Source organism: Puma concolor, chromosome B3 (genome assembly GCF_028749965.1).
Source record: "Puma concolor isolate L17-30 chromosome B3, mPumCon1.1.hap2, whole genome shotgun sequence".
NCBI lineage: Eukaryota > Metazoa > Chordata > Mammalia > Carnivora > Felidae > Puma > Puma concolor.
In genome coordinates this window covers 34,122,052-34,145,173 of record NC_141672.1, presented here as the reverse complement: position 1 = coordinate 34,145,173, position 23,122 = coordinate 34,122,052, and the positions used below count along the sequence as shown (strand labels likewise).

The following is a 23,122-nucleotide window of genomic DNA, read 5'->3' as shown; positions in this document are numbered from 1 at the left end:
GGAGCTCACTACCTCTATACCAATTAGTCTTAAGCCCAAAAAAAGGAAATGCTGATGTTTAAATAGCAGGTTTGGGACCTGTGAGTCATAGAACCTTCAATCAACTGGGCCACTATTGGTAAGCTCTGGGAAGGTGCTGGTGCAGGGACTCAAGCTTCTGACTGGGGTATTTGGACTCTTGTTGGGGCCTCTAGACATACTCAGAAAAATCAAACTCAAATACAGACCTGGCCTTTAGGTGGTCTGGATGTATTTTTGGCTGACTCTCTTGTCAGTTTCCTTCTCAGGTCCTTTCATTTTGCAAAATGCAGGCTACCTCACTGGAGAGCAGAGGGGAGAAGGGAAAGGCATAGGCTTTGGGTTCACTCAGCCTGGGATGTAACTCTTGCCTTACCACTTAACAAGCTTTCAAAAGCTTTTTGAAAAGCTACTGAACCTCCTAGAACTGCATTGTCCAATGCAGTAGCCACTAGCCATGTGTGGCTGTTTAAATTCTAAATCAACTAAAATAAAATAAAATAAAAAATTCAGTTCCTCAGTCCCACTTGGCACACTTCAGGTGCTCAATAGCCACATGGGGGCCAGTGACTATCATGGTACTGGAGAGTGCAAGTATAGAGCATTTCCAACATGGCAGGAAGTGCTATTGGACAGTTTTACTCCTTTAAAAAGGAAACAATCCATGAGAAATTAAAAAGTTAACATGCACAAAGCACAAGATGCTTTGCCTGTCTCATGAAATGTGCTCAGAAAATGATAGCCATTATGATTTATCATATGAATCTCTGTCCTGGCTCTGCTGCTGCCTAGCTATGGGGCCAGGCACTCAACTTCTCCAAGCCTCCATTTTCTCGTCTGTAAAATGGGAATAATAAGTAATGCTGAGTGAATTCCTCAGAGCATAACTTTATTTTTCTCAGTTCTCCCTGGATCTATGAGAACCTCCTCACCAACCCTCAGAAGACTTATCTAGACCTGAGTTTGGGATTTCTAGTCCTGGCATACTTAGCAGGAGGCATGACTTACATCGTGGCTCAGTAATAGATTCTGGAGATTTTAGCCATCTTGAAGGGTTTGAATGTGGGTCGTGGTACAAAGTTCCAATGAAAACAAGTGGGCAAGTCTGATCAAGAAAAATAGTCATTTTAAATCAAGTCAGATATTTACCTAGCTTATGTCTTGGGTCCCCCTGCCCAGGCCTTGCTTCCTTGCCTAAATATTTCTTCGTGGATGCAGCTCACAGGGAAGGTTCTCAAACAGTCTTTCTGGTATCTTGGCTTCCAATCAGTCCTCCTTTTTCCACTTTGGGGTTTTGTTGTTGAACGTTTATTAACTGCAGGCATTTAGTGGGTGGAAGTTGGGATTTGCCTGGGGCTGGAAGGAAGTCATTTGCCAGGCCAGGATAAGGTGTGGTTTAAGAGTAGGAGCTGGAATCCCCTTCACCTGCTTAATTCATTTCAAGGGAGATTTGTTTTCAACTCCAAAATTACCTGCTAGGATTTCTCGACCTGAGATCCTATCTCCTCTGGCTGTTTTCTTTCATTTCCGATGATAAGAAAGGCTACGGGGAAAAAAAGGACTGAGAAGCTCAAGAACATTCTTGCACTCTTTTAAATAAAATTGCACACAGCGAGTTATTTTCTTTACTGTCTTCTACAAAATAGCTAGTAGAAGGTCTGTACAAGCCATCAGAACCTCTGCTCCTAGGGAGGTGTGTCTGAGACCCGGGAGAGTAAATGCAACTGGGGTTTTACAGAAAACTCCGGAACAGTGAATGAGAGAGCAGGGGCTCTGGTCTGTTTAGCTCACAGCTCTCTCCACTGCCCTCTGGCCCTTGGCTCAGAGCTGCTTGTCTCTGCCCATAGTGACCCAGGTTTGCCTGCCGTTGACCCCCTCTTGGAGACAATGGCTGTTCAGGGAGCCTGATCTGAGAATGAATAGAGCTAAAGTGACCCCCCAAGCATTGCCAGGCAAAAGACCCAATAAGCCAGGGTTACAGGAAGTATTAAACTCATAAGGGAGTCCTCAGTAAGTTGAAGTTCAGAAGACAGAGCTAGAAGGAACTATTCTGAAGCTTGTGGAGCAAGAAACTGCCTAAGTGATGGTTTAACTATAAGCCACAAGACCAAAAATAAATAAATAAATAAAAAGCAAGAAGAAAAAGACAAAGGAGGAGGAGAAGAGGTAAAGACCTTTTTAAGATGTAGATCAATTCCCTTAGGCTAGCAGCTCTCAAATGTTTTGTTCTTAAGGACTCCTTAATACTCTAAATCTGTTGAAGGCCCCCAAATGATAGACCCAATGATCCTTATCTTCTAGCAATTATGCCGCGTGTATTCTCCTCCATAGCGAATCAGGCTTGGGCTATGAGACCGATAGAAAATGGCAGAAGTGAGAGTGTATGACTTAAGAAGCTAGATCATAAGAGGGACTCCAGGTTTCTACCTGGTCTCTTCTGTTGTTTGCCCTGAAGAAAGCCAGTCGCCACGTTTTGAGTACCCTGGGAAAGACCTACATGAAAAGGAACTGAGGTTCCCTCTTAACAGTCAGTAACAACTGGCCAGGCTTGTGAGTGAGCCACTTTGAAAGCAGATCCTCCAGCCCCAGTCAAACTTTCAGATGACTATAATGTCATAAGAAACCTCTGAGCCAGAATTTCAGTCAAGGCACTTCTGATTCCTGATCCACAGCAACCATGAGGGCTAACAAATGATGATTGTTGTTTTAAGCCATTTGGTTCTGGAGTATCTTGCTGTGCAGTAACAGATAATTAAATCATCTACCATATTAAAAATTAAAACAGAAGACTATTTAATATTTATTTGTTAATCCATATAGTATTCATTTATGAATACTGTAGTCATATTTATTATTAAGTCATATTTATTACTTCATTAAAATTCGTAAATTTTCTTATTTGTTAAAAAGTCAAAAATAACATAATGTTATTGTAAAAATAATTGTGTTTTCCAAAACAAAACAGAACAAAACAGTGAGAAGAGTGACAGTATTTTACATTTTTTGCAAATCTCTTTAATGTCTAGCTTAATGGAAGACAGCTGGATGCTCAGATCTACTTCTGCATTCAATCAGCTGTGATAATGTTGTTTTGATTGAAGTATATGAAGGAAACCCAGCCTCACACAGATATGTAGCTGGAAAAGGGACGACTATTTTAATAGCTTTTTTCAGATAATTGTGGTTACGGGTATCCATGCTTTTCAAAAGTCTGAGATACACCATTTTGCTTCTATGAAAGACCTACATTAGTGCCTGTTTTCATTAATCAAAAGAAATCCTAAGAGGATTTTCACTTTTTTGAGAAAAGGCAAAAAGTGAAAATACTGTTCACTCAACATTTGCTTTGCAGGGAGAACTTACCGAGGCAGCATGCACCCCAACCAATGAGAAGGGCACCACTCTGGGAACTAGTTCCCTGGGAACTACTTAGCATCAAGCTGCCGTAGCTTTGAACTGTGTCTCTGAGGTGCCTTCATTAGCAAGATGTGTCCTAAGGTATGAGAAAAGCCTAAGAGAAGGATTTTGGGGTCTGAGAACGCTCGAAAATGTTTCCATGGACATTAAAGGTAATTGCCTCTTTACACCTTTTTAGCCTGCAAAAGATTTCATAGGAACACTCTACTTTTGGATAGTGGGGGTAGCCTGTATTCTTCTTTGACACTCTACCAAAACTCAACAAATGGTAGTTTTTGTTAGTTGCAGTATAGCATCAGAAACTATATCAATGGGGGCACCTGGGTCGCTCAGTTGGTGAAGCATCTGACTTTGGCTCAGGTCATGATCTCATGGTTTGTGAGTTCGAGCCCCTCGACGGGCTCTGTGCTGACAGGTTGGAGCCTAGAGCCTGCTTCGGATTCTGTGTCTCCCTCTCTCTCTGCCCTCCCACATTCGAACTCTGTCTTTCTCTCTCTCTGTCTCAAAAAATAAATAATAAACATTTTAAAACATTTTTAAAAAGAAACTATATCAATGAACTTTATGTGCTCAATTATATTAAAAACCATTTGGTCTGCCTTGCACTTTGCGTGGATCTTTTGCCCATGCATGATTTTATAATCCTATGCGTGGGTCATTTGGAAAATATTACTTTACTAAGTTATGCAGATCTTCAGAATTGGATCTATTTCATGATGAAAACTAAAAATTCACATTTGCTAATAATAGCACTTTGTCTTAGCAGAAACTTCCTTAAGTATTGGGAGGGTGTTCAGCTCACTGGGGCAAATACAAGTTGTCAAAAATTCTGACTTTTGCTTGAAAGCTTTTCCTTTGGCCACAAATGCTGTCAATAATCTTTCTTGAAGTGACAAACTCTGTTCGTTTGGGAGAAAGTGTCCGTCCAAGAACCAAGTCTGAATAGCCATGGTTATTTGGTCCTCTTGAGCAAACACGGTGTTTCGTGGAAGGGCTAGTGCCGGTCCTCACTCCCTCCTCTCACATGTGCCTTTCCTCCAAACAAGCTCTGCGCTTCAGGACGCTTACCTTCCCGTTTGCCACACAGAATAGTAAAAAGATGTGCACTTTGGTCAAGAGTTCATAAAATTAATAATTTTTACTGCTTCATCTCAGACATCTTAGGTCAAAACTGGTTTCTTTCTCTCTTTTATTTTCGTTTGTTTGCTCGTTTTGTCCTGTGACATTTGGGCAATGTAGAGTATCACGACGGCCAGTACGGTATCTGGTGCCAGCAATTTTACCCAGATGCCAACACAGTGAAGAAGGCAAATGACATCTTGGTATTAAAATAAAAATAATTTTGACCTTGCAGACACCCTCATAGGGTCTCAGGGTCTCAGGGACCACAGAGGTCCACAGATCTTACTCCTGAGAACCATTTCTTTAGCGAAAAGGGTGCCTGCCATTCGATCCCTTGCGGCATTTATAGGTGAATGAGCTACATGCTAAGACGTACGTGCGCCAGGTCTTTGTGTCAAATTGTAATGGCCACCGTTGTGTCATAAGCGAGAAAATATATCACTAGACATCAGCTTATTCTTGTGGATGGGCTTGATATGAGACTATTTGTTTATTTAAGGGAGGTTAGTGTGTTTTCATGCTTCTGTTTGCCCCACTTGTCAAAGGTGTATGGATGGCGGTAGGAAACTTGGCACTGAGAAATTTCACTGAGAAATTTCTCAGACTGTCTGCATTGAAAAATTAAGGTGCATGAGGAGGTTAACACCTGCGCCCCTTCCTTTTCACCCGATAAGCAGTGAAAGCTCAGTGGACTGCAGAAGACATCCTTTTCGGGGGAACAGGGTCCTTCAAGCTTCAAGCTTAAAGTGGGCAGAGGTCTAACTCACATCCACGAGATAAGCAGCAGGCCCCAAAGGCAGCATATCTTCAAATGATCGTGGCATCCACAAGAATTTTACCGCTGTGGAAGTAGCTAAAGACAATGCCTCTCCTGGAGCCCTCAGCATCCCCACAAAGCACACTTAGAGAACACAGAAAGAGGAATGGTTATTTTTCACACTCATTCAGTTTTGCTTACACATTTCTTTTTTGCTGCAGAAAAATCTGAGTAGGTTTGAACCCCACACCTGACCAGGCTCAGCTCTTTGGTGAGTGATTGTATAGCTGTTCTGTCTGTGATCACAGACCCCGTCTGTTAGTGGGAAACAACAGGCAGTTGTGTCCGGAGCCCTGGGAACTGGAGACCTTTCCACATCTGTTGGCCTGGTCGGGGGCGGGAGGAAATCACCAAAACCTTCCAACATGGGGCCAGAGCAGGGAGACAAAGGGGAAGCCATAAGCCGCTGAGCGACCCCAGGTCATATGACCACCCCATGGTCCTCTCCCATCCCCTTTCATCCCCTCAGGTCCCCAAGACTCAGCCTTTTCATCATTCTCCAAGTCAGCAGGATCAGGTTTATGTGAGTTGACCAGAAAGCTTATCAAATGAAGGCAGAAGCAGGTGTTTGCAAAGCTCCTCCCTGCTGAAAGCTGGGTCGAACAAGGTTGACAGTATGGCTGAGGCCAACATCCCACACTAATTGCATTTTCTTTCCTGGAACTCTTTCTCTCTTTCCTCTCTTTCTGGTTTGGAACCCCTAGAGGTCTCTGGGAACCAGTCACCAAAACAAACCATTCAAAGAGCTAAGGATTTAGGGGAAAAAAATACTCAGGGATGTGACATCATGGGCTGAACAGTGGCCCTTCTGTGCCAAAGCCCAGGAAATACCATTTGAAGGCATCCAGAGGCTTCTACTCAGTGGTGGGCCAGAGCCAGATCCTCTGAGCTTGTGAGGATTGATTGCATGTTCCTTTTCCCAACTTCGAAATCATGATGTCATGTTGGTAGCTTGAACTGACCATGGTGGGAATATTTATATCACAGAAATCAGCAAACTACAAACCAGGCTTTCTCTTCCCCAAAACTGGTTGTTAAGCTTTTACCAGCATGTCAGTGCCTCTACTATAGAGACTGTTGCTCAAAGTACGATTTTCAGATCAACTATATTGGAATTTCCTAGGGAAAAGAGAAGATGGGGGTGGAAGTGTTGTTGTTGAAGATGTAGATTTCTTGGCCAACCTGAACTAACTGGATCAGATTCTTTGGAGGGGGATCCTGAGGAAATGCATTTTTAGCAAGTTGTGAAGGTTATTAATAAATTCAGTAAAGTTTAAGACTTTAGGCGTAAGGAGTGGGAGGGAAAAGTGGGTGTACATCTGGCTCTTGGCATCTGGAAGCAACAGCTGGCTTCAGTCCCAGTTGGCCTGAGAACGGACAGCTGTTTTCCCTGGAGATATAAACTTCATGACAGGAAAAGGAGGTGGGAACTCTGGGGTTCTAGCCCCCACCCCCAACAGACAATTGGTTCTGCCTTGGATCTTAGGATATTTCTACTTTCAAACCCTGAGACTTGGACCCGAGATGACATGGGCAAAGACCCAGACATATGCACCGTCATTTGTATTGTTGATAGGGTTGGTGGAGCCTAGGGAGGACCCATGGTCAGTTTTTCATATTAGATTGCTCAAGACAGCATTTTTCTTTCAGATTTGTACAGGCATTAGCAGAAGCTTTCACAATCAAATGTGATTTGTAAAGCAAGGACCCTGTTTACTTTATCCTACTGAGCCTGGAAAAGAAAGTCCTTTAAGGCAGAAAGAAAAAAGAGAAATCTTTCTTTCCTCAGCTGTGAAACAGAAAGTTTGTAGAGGCCCAACCCTACTTTTGATTTGTTTTGCATTTACCTGAACAAGTGGTTCACATTAATTCTTCCTAAAAATTTTTATCATAGTCCTGGGAGGTAGGTATTGATGAGAAAACAAAGACCAGGCCAGGTAACATGAAAACAGAGCTGGTAAGTGGCAGAGCTGGAGTTTGGACCCCAATTCTTATGACAAAAAAAACAAACAAACAAATTAAACAAACAAACAAACAAAAAACCCTAATGTGCTTTCCTCCCAAACACAATGCAGTATTTTTTCCACATGAGGTTGGAGCCAAGGAAGTCCTTAATAGGCAACTGGCGATAGTGACATTAGACACCTGAGCCCAAAATATTTTGAATTCCTAAACCATCAGATCTCCTTATATATTGATGCAAATTCACAAAAGCCACATGTAAAACTTTTAAAATTATAAGCTATTGAATTATAAACTATTAGATTATTGGCTATTAGATTATCCACTGGAATGGATAATTGAAAGCCGGCCATGTTTGTGAACATAATGTAGGTATTCCCCATATCAGACATTTAGGCTTGCGGCAGTTCATCAAGTTCATGATCCAGTCCTGTATGCTTGCTGTAACTATTCAGGGCTTTTATTAAACATAAGACTTTGTCAAATGGGAGGGGGAAGCAGAAAAGAGCCCCACTCTGGGAAAACAAGATGTGATCTCAAGTATTTTTTGCCAGGTTTCATAGCCTTTTTTGTATCTAGAAACTCTCTTTCTTATCAGAGGACCCATGTCTGCTTTGAAATCATTCATTCATTCAGCAAATGTATAGTGGGGACTGACTCTGTGTCACACACTGGGCTAGGTGAAGAACAGGAGGCAGATAGACCTCATCTTGTCTTCATGAAGTTTATAGTCTACTGGGAGACAGATATTATACAAATAATTATAAAAAATAAATATGTGATTGTACATTGTCTTAAGTGCTGAGAAAGGGAAGTACATGGTACAAAGAGGAAGGTCAACAGTGTTGAAAGATCATCTGCAATGAGAACATTTATATGGAGACCTTATTGATGGGTTTTTTGTGTGTTTGTTTTTATCATTTCTGGTGGCGTAGGATGGGGGTAAGGGGTTGTTGGGAGTTTGGGACACTTGAAAGGGAGATGTCGAGAGGCAACTAAATATCCATATTAAGAGAGAAGTTGGTTTGGGAGTGAGCAACACAGAGGCAGACTCAAGCTCTTATGAGAGGGCCTGGATGAGATCATTTAGGGGTGATGAGTGAAAGGAGAACCAAGGTCTGAGCCCTGCACCCTGGGCTGCCATATGCGAGCTCTGTCTCTGGCAGAGGAGGAGGAGCTCCCAGAGAGGAGACAGTCCTGGAAACCATTGGAAGAGTGTGTTTGGGGACTGTCCATATGCAAGTACAAAAACCAGAAAGGCAATTCAGGGCCCCCCACACACATCTGACCCCCACCTCCTCTTTTCCCATGTGCCAGGCAGGCTCTTTGTGGGCCAGTGAATGAAGTGAACTGGAGCTTTCAGGATTTGGATTGGTCTTGTCCCAGGCAGTGCCTCATGATGCTAAATTATTACTATTTCTTCCTTCCTTGGCCCCAACCTCCTTAACCCCCAAGCTGCTGAGTGTGTAGGTATTAGAAAGAAAGCAAATAAGCCAGTTTACGCTGATGTGTGAATGCAGTTTAACCAGCTATTTCTCACTGAGATATATTATTGAAAAAAGGCAGAACTAAATCTCTAATCTGTGGAATTTCGGGCTACCTAATATGCTTAAGGTGATGCCCTTGGGAGGGAAGACACTTTGAGGTAGGGACTGTCACTCTGCTCCTCCTCCACCTTCCTTCTATAATCCCCAGCTTTTCTTCCTCTACTTCTGAGTCTCCAGAGTCTTGAAAACCTCCACCATTTTCAGAGTGGACCCTTGGCCCTCATGACCATGCTATTATTGGGCATTCACTATGTGCAGATGCTATACTAAGCATTTGACACAGGTTGACCTCATTTGGATGTCACAGCAACCCTATGAGTTGGACCAGTCACTATTCTTGTTCTGTAGGTGAGGCCATGGAGGATAGTAATGTGAATCAGCTGACTATGGATACACAGCTAGTAGGCTGAGATTTAAAAGAGCGTCTTGCTTCCCAGTCCACACTCAGGATGGTGGAGTGGGCTATAAACTGGAGACTGCCCATGTTTGTGTTTATTCTTCTCAGAATACAGAAGTAAATGCCTGATCTGGTGCTCTGAGGTGACTCTTAACTGCCTGACTCCGTTTGCCCTAGTCTGAGGTTGCCCAGGGCAAGCCCACAGTTGCTGATTACAAACAAGATGAGAGTTATGTGGGGTGTCATGTTCTGTCTCTTGAAAGAGAGGACCAAAAAAATGCCTCCTTATCCTATAAAAGATGAGGTGGAAGACACAATCTTTTCAGGCCAAACCTCTTGGGCAGAGCTTAAAGTAATCACAGAAGAATATGGATGCCTCCCTGAGATGTCCGAGTTTTTCTTTCTTTGGAACAAAGCCTTTGGAAGGTTCCATAATCCTTCCTCTCCTGGCTCAGAGGCCCAGCTACACTTTATAAAACAACTCAGAGCCATCTGATTTGAAGCATGTACCGGCTCGTGTGTGCAAGACAGTAATTACCTCCAATTCCAGTTAGGAAAGCTGAAACCTGCCTTTTTCATGCCTCAAACAATTATGGAAACGCCTTTTGAAGCTCTGGATAGAATAGAAAAGCAAAACAAACCAGAGCCAATTAGAGCCTGGGATTTGAGCATGGCTTAGTTTTGTGCAGCAGGACTCAGGAGGAACTGTGGGAGAGGGTCAGGGGTCACTCCAAACCTCCAGCTGCCGACCAATTTTGCCTATGCCAAAAGAACCATCATTTTGTACTTAAAATCAAGGCCTCTCTCCTGGCTCAGGAACAGCCTCTGCATCAGCTGTGAAGAAGACTCCCTGATTAGATAAGGCCTGGAATGCATTTGATGTTGAGCAAAACAGTTCTCTGACAGCTTTCCTTACATGCCATTAGAATGTTTTTCCCTCAGCTGAAACTTGGTAAGATAAACTGAATCCCCAGGGACCCTTTTTTTGGGGTGCATATTTGAGGAATTTATGTGGCCTGTGTGCCACTTGGAGTTAAGCTTCTCCAGCCCTGAAACTCTTCTGGGCTTAGTGGTGGCATCTGGCCATTTGGAGGCAGGCTGGTTAACCACTGCTGTGAGAGTGGAAAGCAGAATACCAAGCAAGAGGTCAGAGGTCAGCAAGCAGCCCCAGGGTGGGGTGGAAGCCTTAGGGCTCATGCTTCTTTACAGAACCCAAGGACGGTTTTGCGACATTCGGCATTGTGCCATAAAGTACAGGGATGGAAGTAGAGCTGTGGTATGGAGGTGTGACGCCAGGGTAGAATTGTCTTGGCGGAGACCCGTTCACGACAAGGATTGTTTATGTGGCCTTTTGAATTAATATGCCTGGGTTGACTATTAGGACAACATGACACGAACCTAGGAGGCTCCCTTTTGAGTTTAGATGAGAGTAAAATGTGGCACCAAAGAGCCCCAGGAGAATTCACTCTGCCAGATTCTTCATGCCCTTCCCCCAAGCTGAGAAGAGGAGCATTTCTCTTGGCCATGGGATAAGTACTCTCAGCTCTGTCTGCCTGTCTCCACTGCCTTGATAGTGGGCCTTGATGTCTCGCCTTAACTATAAGCAACAGCCTTTATGGGAATATTATTCCTATAGAGCAAAGCAGAAGGACACTTTGCTTAGCAATGTGTCTGCTGCCCTCAAGATGGGGTGAATATCAATGTCTGGAGACAACAAAATGGCCAGTTCTGTGACTGTAAGAGAACAGGTTCATGTGTTATTATCTTTTAATAATTATAAGACACAAATGTATCACAGCTTTACCAAGTTCCATGCAATGCTCTAAAGGCTTTGCATGGTTCCCTCATTTACACCTGACTCCAGCCCTCCAGGTTGCATATGAGGTAACTGGGATAAGGAGTGGCCACATAAGCTGCCCAAGAACACACACAGAATCAGCACTACTTATAACGGACCAACAGAGAAAGCCACTGTCATGATCCCAGAGTGGTTCAGAAGCACCGAAAAGTTTGAAATCTACATAACAAGATGCTTAAAATTTAAAAATCCAACTTTTTCAGGCTGGACAGACTAAAAGTGTATGGATACAGATAGTGTATAGATTCCCTCAGTGTGTGGCTCACTAGAGTGTTGGAATTACAGGCCTGACTCCTGTACATTCCTGAAGGAGGTGTTTCAAGACCAAGAAATATAAGTACATTACAAGTACTACACTTAACTTCCCTGGTAGATAGATAGGTTAAGTATGCCCACATGTCAGGCTGATTTTATATTAAGTGTGCCTAACAAATCTGGAACACATGACTTAAAAATATTCTGGATACAGGGGCATCTGGGTGGCTCAGTCAGCTGAGCGTCTGACTTCGGATCAGGTCATGATCTTGTGGTTCATGAGTTTGAGCCCCACATCAGGCTTGCTGCTGTCAGTGTGGAGCCAGTTCTGGATCCTCTGTCCCTCTCTTTCTCTGCTCCTTGCCTGCTAATACTCTCATAAATTTGTATTGCCTTAAGCCACTACATTGGTGGTAATTTGTTACAGCAGCAATAGAAAACTGATTCAGACCCTGGTAGATAGCTGCAATGCAAAAGATGACAACATCCCCAGGTCCCATGATCTGGGCATTGAAAATCACAATGGTCACCTCCACATTTTCCTGATGACCATCTGAAAACTCTCACCACTGTCCTGGCCAAGCACCATTGTTATCACTATGATTTGTATTTTTTATTATCTGAAATTTTACTTTTAAAAACTCATCAATCTCAGTTTCCTGGCTCTAGTCAGATTTGCACTAAGCCATCCAAAGCCAGAGTTGTCCAATCTGTTGCTAAAGAGCTGGGGATAGACTCTACCATCCACTGTAAAGAATACCTTCTTCCACATTATGTGGCCCCAATGGAGTTTAACCACCAAATGGTTTCTACCCCACCATAGCCTTGCTAAACTACTTAAGAGAAAAACTTTAGCCATTGAGAATCATGTCACCCATCACATTTCCTCTTTCTTGCCTTTAGCTGCCAAGAAGCCTTGAACAAATTTAATGCTCAATTACAGTAATGGTTAGCTCAGGTTTTTGGCATAATTATTTTCTCTTCCTCATCCATGGTTTAAATTTCTTTCTCTTATTCATCCAATTTATTGTACACATGTCTTTTCTTGTAAACTATCTTAAGAATACTTTGAGAGTTGGATATAAATCATAAAGTACAAAAAACAAATGAAACTTTACCTATTCTCTTGTAAGAACCCATTATCAGTCTGTTAAAATTCATATTGCTAAACATCTTGACCAGTAAGTTCCAAGAAGGAGGGATGAAGAGCATGATGAGTCAAGGTCCCATATTTAATGAGAAAAAAAATTCTGACTGCAAATATGGATTTGGTTGAAACAAAATATTTACCTTTTAAAATGATTATTTAATAAGCATTCTAATATGTGCTGTGAGCAGCTACTGGGTGCCAGATGCTGTTTTAAACTTTATTCCATCAATCTTGTGACATAGATTGTATCATTTCTAATTGGCTAATGGGAAAACTGTGGCTCAAGAAAGTTAGATAAATTTCCCTCAACCTCCCAGCTAGTAAGTGATGAGCCTCTGGTTGACACTCTGGTCTGTCCAACTCTAAATAAGTCCCACCTCTATTGTGCTTCAGGAAATGCAGTTGATTTCCTTTTTCTAGGTGGATTAATGTTGAAACAGTGAACATGGCTCAAACTACAGTTATCTGAGTTCCAAATCCAAAAGCTGGACAAGAGGGTCCCATGGAGTAACAGGGACTAAATTGCTCTAAGCATGGTAGCTGACTAGAGTGAGGCTCACTGCTGGAACTAAAACACTGAGATGGAACTTTCTTACTAGGGAAAGCATGTTGAAAAAAAAGACACTAATGACACTACATGGGACTGCTTCTATGAAACTATAGGCCTTTGGAGGCAGGAGGAAGTAGTCAGAGCCCAGCAACAGAAACCAGGATGTTTCACCTACTCCGGGAGATATCACTAATTCCATGGTTATGCATGATCGATAAGGAGAAAGAAAAGAAAAGAGAAAAGACAAGACACCCACACATATACACACTCCAATTAGCATCCAAACAAAGATAGCCAACACTAAGAAAAACAAAATTAACATTTGTTAGATGTTAGTTTGTACAAAAGAAATTAAAAGAATCATCTGGCAAAGACTCTAAGTGTATTTAAATAAAGAGGAATAACACCTATTTTTAAAAGGAAATTGTAAAATAAAGCAGGCATAAATGAAATAAGAATTGGTAAACATGAAAAAGAACCAATTAGAAAGGTAAAATCTGTAGATAGGATAAACTCTAGATAAGACATAGTTGGGGGCGCCTGGGTGACGCAGTCGGTTAAGCGTCCAACTTCAGCCAGGTCACGATCTCGCGGTCCGTGAGTTCGAGCCCCGCGTCAGGCTCTGGGCTGATGGCTCAGAGCCTGGAGCCTGTTTCCGATTCTGTGTCTCCCTCTCTCTCTGCCCCTCCCCCGTTCATGCTCTGTCTCTCTCTGTCCCAAAAATAAATAAATGTTGAAAAAAAAAATTAAAAAAAAAAAAAAAAAAGACATAGTTGAAGAGGGATCAGTGAATGGGAAGGGAGTATGGAAGAAGTCACTCAAAATGCAGCCCAGAGTCAAAGTTAAGAGAGTGGAAGGCAGATCGAAAAGTTCCAATTTATGTCTATTAGGAGTTCTGCAAGAAAGCATTGAGGGAATAGTAAAGAATCCACAGTTGGAAAGATTTTAATTGAAAAAAGCACTTTGAATACTGAGTAGGATAAATAAAAGTAAATCCACATTTAAAACTTTGTAGTGAAACTATAGAACTTCAAGGATAAAAAAAAGACAATATTGGAAATTATCAGAAAGGAAAGAGAGGTTACTTATACAGAAATAACGTTTGCGGGGCGCCTGGGTGGTGCAGTCGGTTAAGCGTCCGACTTCAACCAGGTCACGATCTCATGGTCCGTGAGTTTCGGCCCCGCGTCGGGCTCTGGGCTGATGGCTCAGAGCCTGGAGCCTGTTTCCGATTCTGTGTCTCCTTCTCTCTGCCCCTCGCCCGTTCATGCTCTGTCTCTCTCTGTCCCAAAAATAAATAAACGTTGAAAAAAAAAATTTTTTTTAAATAAAAAAAATAAAAAAAAAAAAAAAGAAATAACGTTTGCATTGATAATAGACATCTCAGTAGCAACAAGATATTCCAGAAGACAGTGGTGGGGTATCTTCAAAGATCTGAGGAGGAAAAAAAAAGAACTGTTAATCTAAAGTTTTATATTTAGTTGAACTAGCCTTAAAAGAGTTACAAATAAAAGAATTTTTAGAAATAAAAAGGAATGAAGTTTGTCAGTCTTGGATCTTCACTAAAAGTACCATTAAAGGATGTATTATAACAGGGGAAAAAAAAACTGAGTAAACTATCTGAATCATGAAACTATAGTGGGCATAGAAATAAATTGATTAAACTGCACTTCAACTGATTATAAAAATAACTAAATCTGGAGTTTAAAATAAAGTTTAAGTCAAAATATTGGGACAATCTGATGGGAGAGGGAGTGTTAATTAGATAGTTAAAATGTGCTAACACTCCTTCCTGGTCAAGAGGATAAGATATTAAAAATCTTTATTCCTTGAAATATTCACAATTAAATGTGTATGATAAAACTTTAGGGTGATCATGAGCTGAAAAGAACTTCAATCTGTAGCTTCCAAATCAACAAAGAGAAAAATATAGAACATAGAACACCTTATCAATCTAATAGTAGGCAAGAAAAAATAAAGAAATGAAGAAGCAAAGAAGATAAATAGAAAAGCCTAAGTAAAATGGAAGAAGTAAGTAAAAAATAACAGTAACTACAATAAGTGGATTAAATGTACCTACTAAAAACCAGAGATTATCAGATTAGAATTTTTTAAAGTATCCTGCTTTGGCTATTTTCAAAGCACATACCTAGGCCAATCCACACAGAACTTTAGGAATAAAGAGATGGCAAAAGCAATACTAGGAAATACCCAAAGAAAGGTGGTGTCAGAGTATAAATAGCAGTCAAATAGAATTTAGAGCAATATATATTAATACGGATAAAGAGAAAAACATTATTATAAAGGAACCCTCCATCAAGAAGACATAACAATCATGAATCTGTATGCCTCTAAAAACACAATCTTGAAACCTTGAAATATATAAAAATAAAAACTGAGAGAAATACAAATGTACAATTATGGTAGCAGACTTAAACTCATTTTTACAAAGGCACTTATTAAGAACTTAAAAGATATAACCACAAACTATTTTTTTTTTTAATTTTTTTTTTCAACGTTTATTTATTTTTGGGACAGAGAGAGACAGAGCATGAACGGGCGAGGGGCAGAGAGAGAGGGAGACACAGAATCGGAAACAGGCTCCAGGCTCTGAGCCATCAGCCCAGAGCCCGATGCGGGGCTCGAACTCACAGACCGCGAGATCGTGACCTGGCTGAAGTCAGACGCTTAACCGACTGCGCCACCCAGGCGCCCCAACCACAAACTATTATACACTTTACTCAAAATTCAACAATAAAGGACACATATTCTTTCCTAAGAACACATTGAACATTTACATAAATTGACATTACAGGCCACAAAAGGGGTCTCAATGAATTTTTAAGAATTGATACCATAAAGACATATTCTCTGGCCACAGTGAAACTAAATAAGAAAAACTAATCTCATAAGTAATTTGTATTTAAAAAAGAAAAAAAATGTAGCTATATATCAAAGCTTGAAGACACAGCCAAAGTACTTAAGAGAGAAACTCACAATCTTAAAATTCATTAAAGAAAATTAGGTGGACGCGCCTGGGTGGCTCAGTGGGTTGTGTCCCACTTCCACTCAGGTCTTGATCTCACAGTTGATGAGATCTGTGGGTTCTGTGCTGACAGCTCAGAGCCTGGAGCCTGCTTCAGATTCTGTGTGTGTCTCTCTCTGCCCCTCCCCTTCTTGGGCTGTCTCTTGCTCGCTCGCTCACTCTCTCTCTCAAAAATAAGTAAACATTAAATAAATAAATAGGTAAGCATTAAGTAAATAAATAAATAATTTTTTAATTAAATAAAATTAAGTGAATATGAGGAGTTATGTGTTTAAATCTACAACCAAGAAAAATAACAGATTAAGTCCAAAAAAAGCAGATAACAGAATAATAAAGATCAGAACTTCATGGACAACAAACAAAGAAACAACAATAACAAAACTTGTAATCAACAAATCCAGAAGTTATTATTGAACTGACTGGTAAAATACAAAAATTTCTTCAAGACTGCTCAAGAGGGGCACCTGGGTGGCTCAGTCAGTTGACCCTCTGACTTCAGCTCAGGTCATCTCATGGTTTGTGAGTTCAAGTCCCACGTGGGGCTGGCTGCTGTCAGGTTGTCAGTGCAAAGCCTGCTTCAGCCTCTGTCCACTCTGTCTGCCCCTCCCCCACTTGCACTCTCCCCAAAATAAATAAATGTTAAAAAAAAAAGACTGCTCAAGAAACAAAAAAAAAAAAAAAAAAAAACCCAGTAGGTAGTAATATTAAGAAAAAAAGAGACAATGACTCATAACTACAGATAAAGTTGGGATGAAGAAAATCATAAACTAGGATGAACAACTTTATGAACAACTCTATGAATAACTTAATGTCAATGGATGAAATTGATAATTTTTCAAAATTGAATCAAGGATGATTAATCGGAAACTTTAAATCAACCAATAGCCCATGAAGGAACTGAATCACTATCCAAAATCTTCCATTCAAATGATGTTGGGCCTAGGTGATCTTACAGGAATGTTTTACCAACCCATCAAGGAACAGCTAACCTCTGTGTTATACAAACTGGTTTTGAGTGTAGAAAAAGAAGGAAAACTACTCAATTTATGAGGCTGGTATAAACTTGATATAAAATCCAAGACTATACAATGATAGACTAGTTGTTACAAACATAGATGAAAAATTCCTAAATAAAATATTACCAGAGATGATGATGGGTGTATGCATGTATTTAAAAAAAAAAAAAAAAAAACCTTCTGGAGGAATTTATCTAAGAAATGCAAGGATGACCCAACATCAGATGATGCTAATATAATATACCACTTATAACAGATTAAAATAGTAAAGGTTTATGATTCTCTTATAGATGCAGAAAAGTCATTTGATAGAATCCAAAGTTCTTCATTATATAAACTCAGCAAACTAAGAATAGGAGTGAACTTCTTTCATTTCATAAGGAATGTATACAATAACAAATATCTTTGTAAACATTACACTCAAAGGTAAAACGTTAGCTGTATTCTTATTAAAATCGGGGGGGGGGAAGGATATGATAATACCTATTATCAGCCCATCAGTGCAATGAGGAAAGACAGTAAAATTAAAGAATTGGAAAGAGAAAAGACAAGCCATCTTCCTTTAAAGACAGTAAGATTGTTTAAAGAAAATCCATACTGTAGGAAAATGGTTAGAAAAAAAAAGGGAGTTCAGAGAGTTTGCTGAATATAACATCAATATAGAAATTGCCAGAGGATGAGGGAAAAGAAAGATGAATAGGCAGAGCACAGGATTTTTAAAGCAGTGAAACTATTCTGTATGATACTATAATGATGCATATATGTTGTTATACATTTGTCCAAACCCATAGAATGCACAACACCAAGAGCAAACTATGGACTTGGGTAATGGGTGGATGTGGGCTCCTAAGTTGTAACAATGAACAGCACGGGTGGGGGATGTTGATAATGGGAGAGGCTGTGCATGTGTGGAGGCGGGGGAGTCTGTCTGCACCTTCGGATCAATTTTGCTGTGAACCTAAAACTGCTCTAAAAAATAATCTATTTTTTAAAATGGTCAACAGCATTCCCTATATACTACATAAAACCAATTCGAAGGGAGACAGAGAATAGGAAGGTAGCTGGAGGAGAATGTGGTATCAAGGGAGGATTTTTTTTTAAGTTTATTTATTTTGAAAGAGAGAGAGAGAGAGAGAGAGAGCAGGGGAGGGACAGAGAGAGAGGGAGAGAGAGAATCCCAAGCACACTCCACTCTGTCAGGGCAGAGCCTGACATGGGGCTCAACTCACAAACAATGAGATCATGACCTGAGCCGAAATCAAGAGTCAGACACATAGCCGGCTAAGTCACCCGGGCACCCCTCAAGAGAGGATTTTGAAAGATGAAAGCTAGCTGGGCATTTTGTTGCTGATGCTGATAGAGTGATTCAGTAGAGTAGAAGAAGCTGATTGTGCAGAAGAGGGATGGGGCTGACCTCAGAAACAAAGTCCCTGAGACATACAGAGAAGGTGGAATCCAAAACACAAGTAGAGGGGCTTGGCTTTAATAGGAAGAGGGACACTTCTGTTGTGATGGGAGTGAAAACAGATACTACACCAGTACTTTTGCAGCTGTCGTGATGGGGAAATGAGAGCGTTTCGGTCTGATTATTTCTGTTTCTCAGTGAGATGTGATTTGATATCATCAGCTGAAAGGGGGTGATGGTTAGAGGTTTGAGGGGGAGAAGACACACAAATAGTGATCTTGTGAAATGAACTTGCTAGAGAAATAATGCAGGACTTCTGGACAATATTGAGTACTCATTTGAGAACGGCAGTAGTCATGGATTTAAAATGTGATCATTCAACTCGAGGTATTATTTTCTCCATTCATCTTCAATTGCCTCCGAGCTATTACGGCCTAAGCCAATAGTTGGGTTTGACCAGCTTGGGGTTGTACTAGGCAAGTTTGGCCTAGATAGAACAAAACAGAGCAAAACAAAACAAAACAAAAATAAACATGCAGGTGAGCTTACTTGATAGGAGGAGGCACACTAGAGAAAGTTGGCTGGAAAGATAAAACTGGTGGTTGGATCATATGACAATTAAAATCTAGACTTGAAAGGGGTGATGGCAAGGTCTAGGCTATGACCATGTAAAAGTATCTGAGGAAGGTGAAACAACAGATCATTGGAAGTGAGGAGGTCAAGGAACTCAGAAACCATGTTAAAGTCACCAAGGATGATGACAGAAACAGGGCTGAATGGGAGGAGGGTGAACCAGGTTCTCCAGTGCTAAATAAATAAATGAGCAATGGAGAGGTTATTGATGACAGAAAAAAAAAAATGGAGATAGGTTATACGGTCTGAAGAAATGAGTACCCCAAGACCTGTGGGTTTTATAGGATAATGAGGAGAAAAGGCATAGAAGTAGCAATGGGAAGCAAGGAAGCCAACTTCCCCGTTGTCAGCCTCTGGGATATGTGGACAGTGAGAAAAAAAAGCAGACCCCACTTTTGAGTGCAATGGTGAAAATCACATATTAGGGCCAACCAGGTTTCAGTGAAGGCACCAAGATGAACAGAATGTTTAAAGAAGAGGATAAGGATTTAAAGGAGTTCCAGAAAGTTTGGGGGAGACGGTGGATATTGAGTCAGATAATAATAATTGGGTCAGATATTAATAACAGCACCGGCATTGTTTATTGTCTCTTCCCCACCTCCTCCCCCACTAGCATGTAAACTCCATGAGGGTAGGCATCTTTGTCTATTTTGTTCACAGATATATCTCAAGGACTAGAAAAGTGCCTGGAAATCCTAGATGCTCAGTAAATATATGTGGGGTTTTTTTTAAGTTTATTATTTATTTTTGAGAGAAAGAGAGAGTGAGCACAAGCAGGGGAGGGGCAGAGAGAGAGACAGAATCTGAAGCAGGCTCCTGACTTGGAGCTGTCAGCACAGAGATGTATGTGGGGCTGAAACGAAAGAAACTCGAGATCATGACCTGAGCTGAAGCTGGAGGCTTAACTGACTGAGCCACCCAGATGCCCCATTGTTGAATAAATAACAGTAGCTAATATTTACTGAACACTAATGTGCCAGGATGCTGCTAAGTGTTTTATATGTATTATTATTACCACCCCATTTTATAGATAGCACCATTGAAGCACAGAGAAGCTAAATAATTCGCCTTAGGCCATGGAACTAGCAAGTGATAGACTTGAAGTTCAAACGCACTCGAGTTGTAGGTTGGCTCTGGAGCCCCTATATACTGAACCTCCAGATTACCCCATCTCCTTATGGTTGGTGAACACACAGAGCAATGTCAAGCTAAGAACCCAGGTGATGGTAAATGACCAAAGAGCAATGAGGTTAAATATTAAATGATAACTATTATTACTGATTTCAAAAGCTAGTCTCAAAACTAGTATAGGGCATTTGCTGCCCCTAATGTCACATACTCTTGGTCATCTGTCACTGTGAACCAGTCACTTTCTGCTCTCAGTTTCCAGTTCTTTCCTCCATATCTTTACCCACTGTGTATCTCCCTTATTTGTTATTTTTAGTTTCCCCTGGCAAACCCTCAGCCTTTTCCACGAACTTTTTTCAAGGACAGTCAGGCACATTGGAACCTAATCTCTGAGCATGTGATATTGACACATCGATCTTACTGCAGGCCTGAGGATCACCAGGCTGACTCACTGTCATACTGATTCCAGCTACCTACTCATTCTGGAAGCACCCTTTGAAGTGCTGAGATTCTGCTGGCCATTTTATGAACAGCGCACACTATAAAGTAAAAAACGAAATGAACATTCCAACACTTCAGGGAAACCAAGAAAGAAAATGAGTATGTGTAGCTGGGTAACTGGATAGAAGAAGCTCGGGATAGTGCCACTGTTTCTGCATTAGGGCCCCTGCATCATATCCCACAGTGAGACATATGCTCCCTGGGGTCAGGGCACATGGAAAGTCTCCATAAGCACTTGGTAAATCAGACTGAAGGTTAGTACCCACAGTGCATTGGTGCTATTTTATCCATTAAAGTTCTTTAGCTGCATGAAATGGAAGCACCTCTGGCTTACATAAACAAAAGAGGGTGTAGAAGAAGGATATAGGGAGCCTATAGGATTCAGGACAGACTGGGGAACCAGTCTCAGAAATGGGCAAGAAGCAATCAAGCTCCAGAAGCTACGAAGTAAGAACCTCAGTAAGGGTTCCAAAAGTCTGGTCAAGATACTCAAGTTGGATGCTATGACTTTCCTGATGTTTCCGTTCTCTTTGTCCCTCTGCTCAAAACCCACATTCCATGGGGGAACATCTGATTGGCCTAACTTGGGTCACAAACCTCCTATCCAGCTCTGTCCACAGACCCGTCCTAAGGGGAAGAGATTATCTCCCAAAAGGAAAACAGGGTGGTGTTAATAAGAGGAAATGGGTGTGAGGCATTCTAACACAACAAATGCTCACAATTCCTAGCTCTTCCATGGATGTTTAGGAAGACACATAACCTTAGCTACTCTCTGCTGTATTTTCAGAGTCCGTCTTGACTTGGTCTGAAGAGAAAGGTATCTTTTAAAAGCAAACCAGGCATGCTTAAACATTATTATCAGTATCAAACAATATTTATTTGGAAGGAACTCTTTAATTTACTGTCACATGAATATTTCCTGGTATACCAAGTTGCCTTGTGTACAACTTGTCTCCCTCTGTGGTTTGAAGTTCTTTTTTCTTATCATTAAAAATAAAATTCTTGAATTCTTATTGATTTAAATTGTAATGGAAATTTTTAATATTTTCTTCCTTTTTTTATTTTGCCACTTTCCCCATTGGTTTTCTTTCATTAAAAACTGGGACCCACGGGCACTTGGGTGGCTCAGTCATTTAGGTGTCCAACTTTGGCTCAGGTCACTGTCTCACGGTTTGCCAGTTTGAGCCCCTCATTGGGCTCTGTGCTGACAGCTCAGAGCCTGGAGCCTGCTTCAGATTCTGTGTCTCCTTCTCTCTCTGCCCCTATGATAATGGCTATCACAATAACAGCACATGTGTCCCTAAAGAGAGATCTTGCTCTAATATGGATTAAATGGGGTTGCTATGTTTTTGGAAAGGAGTCATAAATCACTGCAAATCTATTTCGTTTTTGTTTTGTTTATCTCTGCAATATCCTTTAAGATCAGCATGATGGGACACCCATCTTGAGGGATTGTTGGAAAAGAGAGAAGACTCTCAATGAAAAGTACTATCATTTCAGTTCTTCTAGACTTAGCCCACATATTGGCATAAAATATGTTTTTAATGAGATCGTTTGAGTGAGACCTTTCAGATATGTTCTGTTTGATAAAATTTGTGTCTATTGCAGCTACTATTTTCTTAATCTGTAAAAAAAAATTCTATTTAATTATCACTTGTATTTTCACTGAATAATCTCATTTTATTTCCCAAGTGAGTTGGTTGCAAGAGTTATTTTGTCCCCATTTGATTCACGTAGAAACTGATTCATCAAAAGATTATGATCTACTCAAGGTCACATAGCTAGTTAATCATAAAATCAGGCCAAGAATCAGGATGTCTTCACTTCTGGGCATATAATTATTTAAGTCAGGGATCTAGGATTGATGCCAGGGGTGCCTGGGTGGCTCAGTCAGTTAAACCTCCAACTCTTGATTTTAGGTCAGGTCATGATCTCACAGTTTCGTAAGTTCAAGCCCCACATTGGGTTCATCACTTATGGTGCGGAGCCTGGTTGGGATTCTCTCTCTCTTCTCCCTCTCTCTGCCTGCCCCCACCCCTTCACACACACACTCTCTCTCTCTCAAAATAAATAAATAAATGTTAAAAAAAAATAAAGAAAGAAAATGGATGCCAGTACTTCACTTGGGGCCTTAGACCCCACTCTTTAAAGGGCCTTACTCTGGCCAGAGAGATGTGACCGCTCAGATGTTCCTCCTCCTCCTAGACCACACCCTGAATCCCAGAACTCTGGAGTTCACTGTCACATCTCCCCAAGCTCATTTGGGTCTGCCATCCCAAGGGCAGACTATGCCTTTGATA

The 23,122-nt window shown here is 41.0% G+C and overlaps 1 protein-coding gene across 6 annotated transcripts in view; it reads left to right on the top strand.

Moving 5' to 3' along the window:
* The window catches only part of RAD51B (RAD51 paralog B), a 647,682-nt gene that overhangs the window by 610,589 nt on the left and 13,971 nt on the right, over positions 1-23,122 (top strand). The window contains exon 11 of one of the 6 annotated variants that reach the window (XM_086709452.1): positions 3,371-3,587. The exons of the other annotated variants lie outside the window; for them this stretch is intronic. Coding sequence (XP_086565578.1) covers positions 3,371-3,408 — 38 coding nt within the window. The 3' untranslated portion in view covers positions 3,409-3,587. Of the gene's footprint in view, positions 1-3,370; positions 3,588-23,122 lie in introns of those variants that run through there. 6 annotated transcript variants of the gene reach the window in all.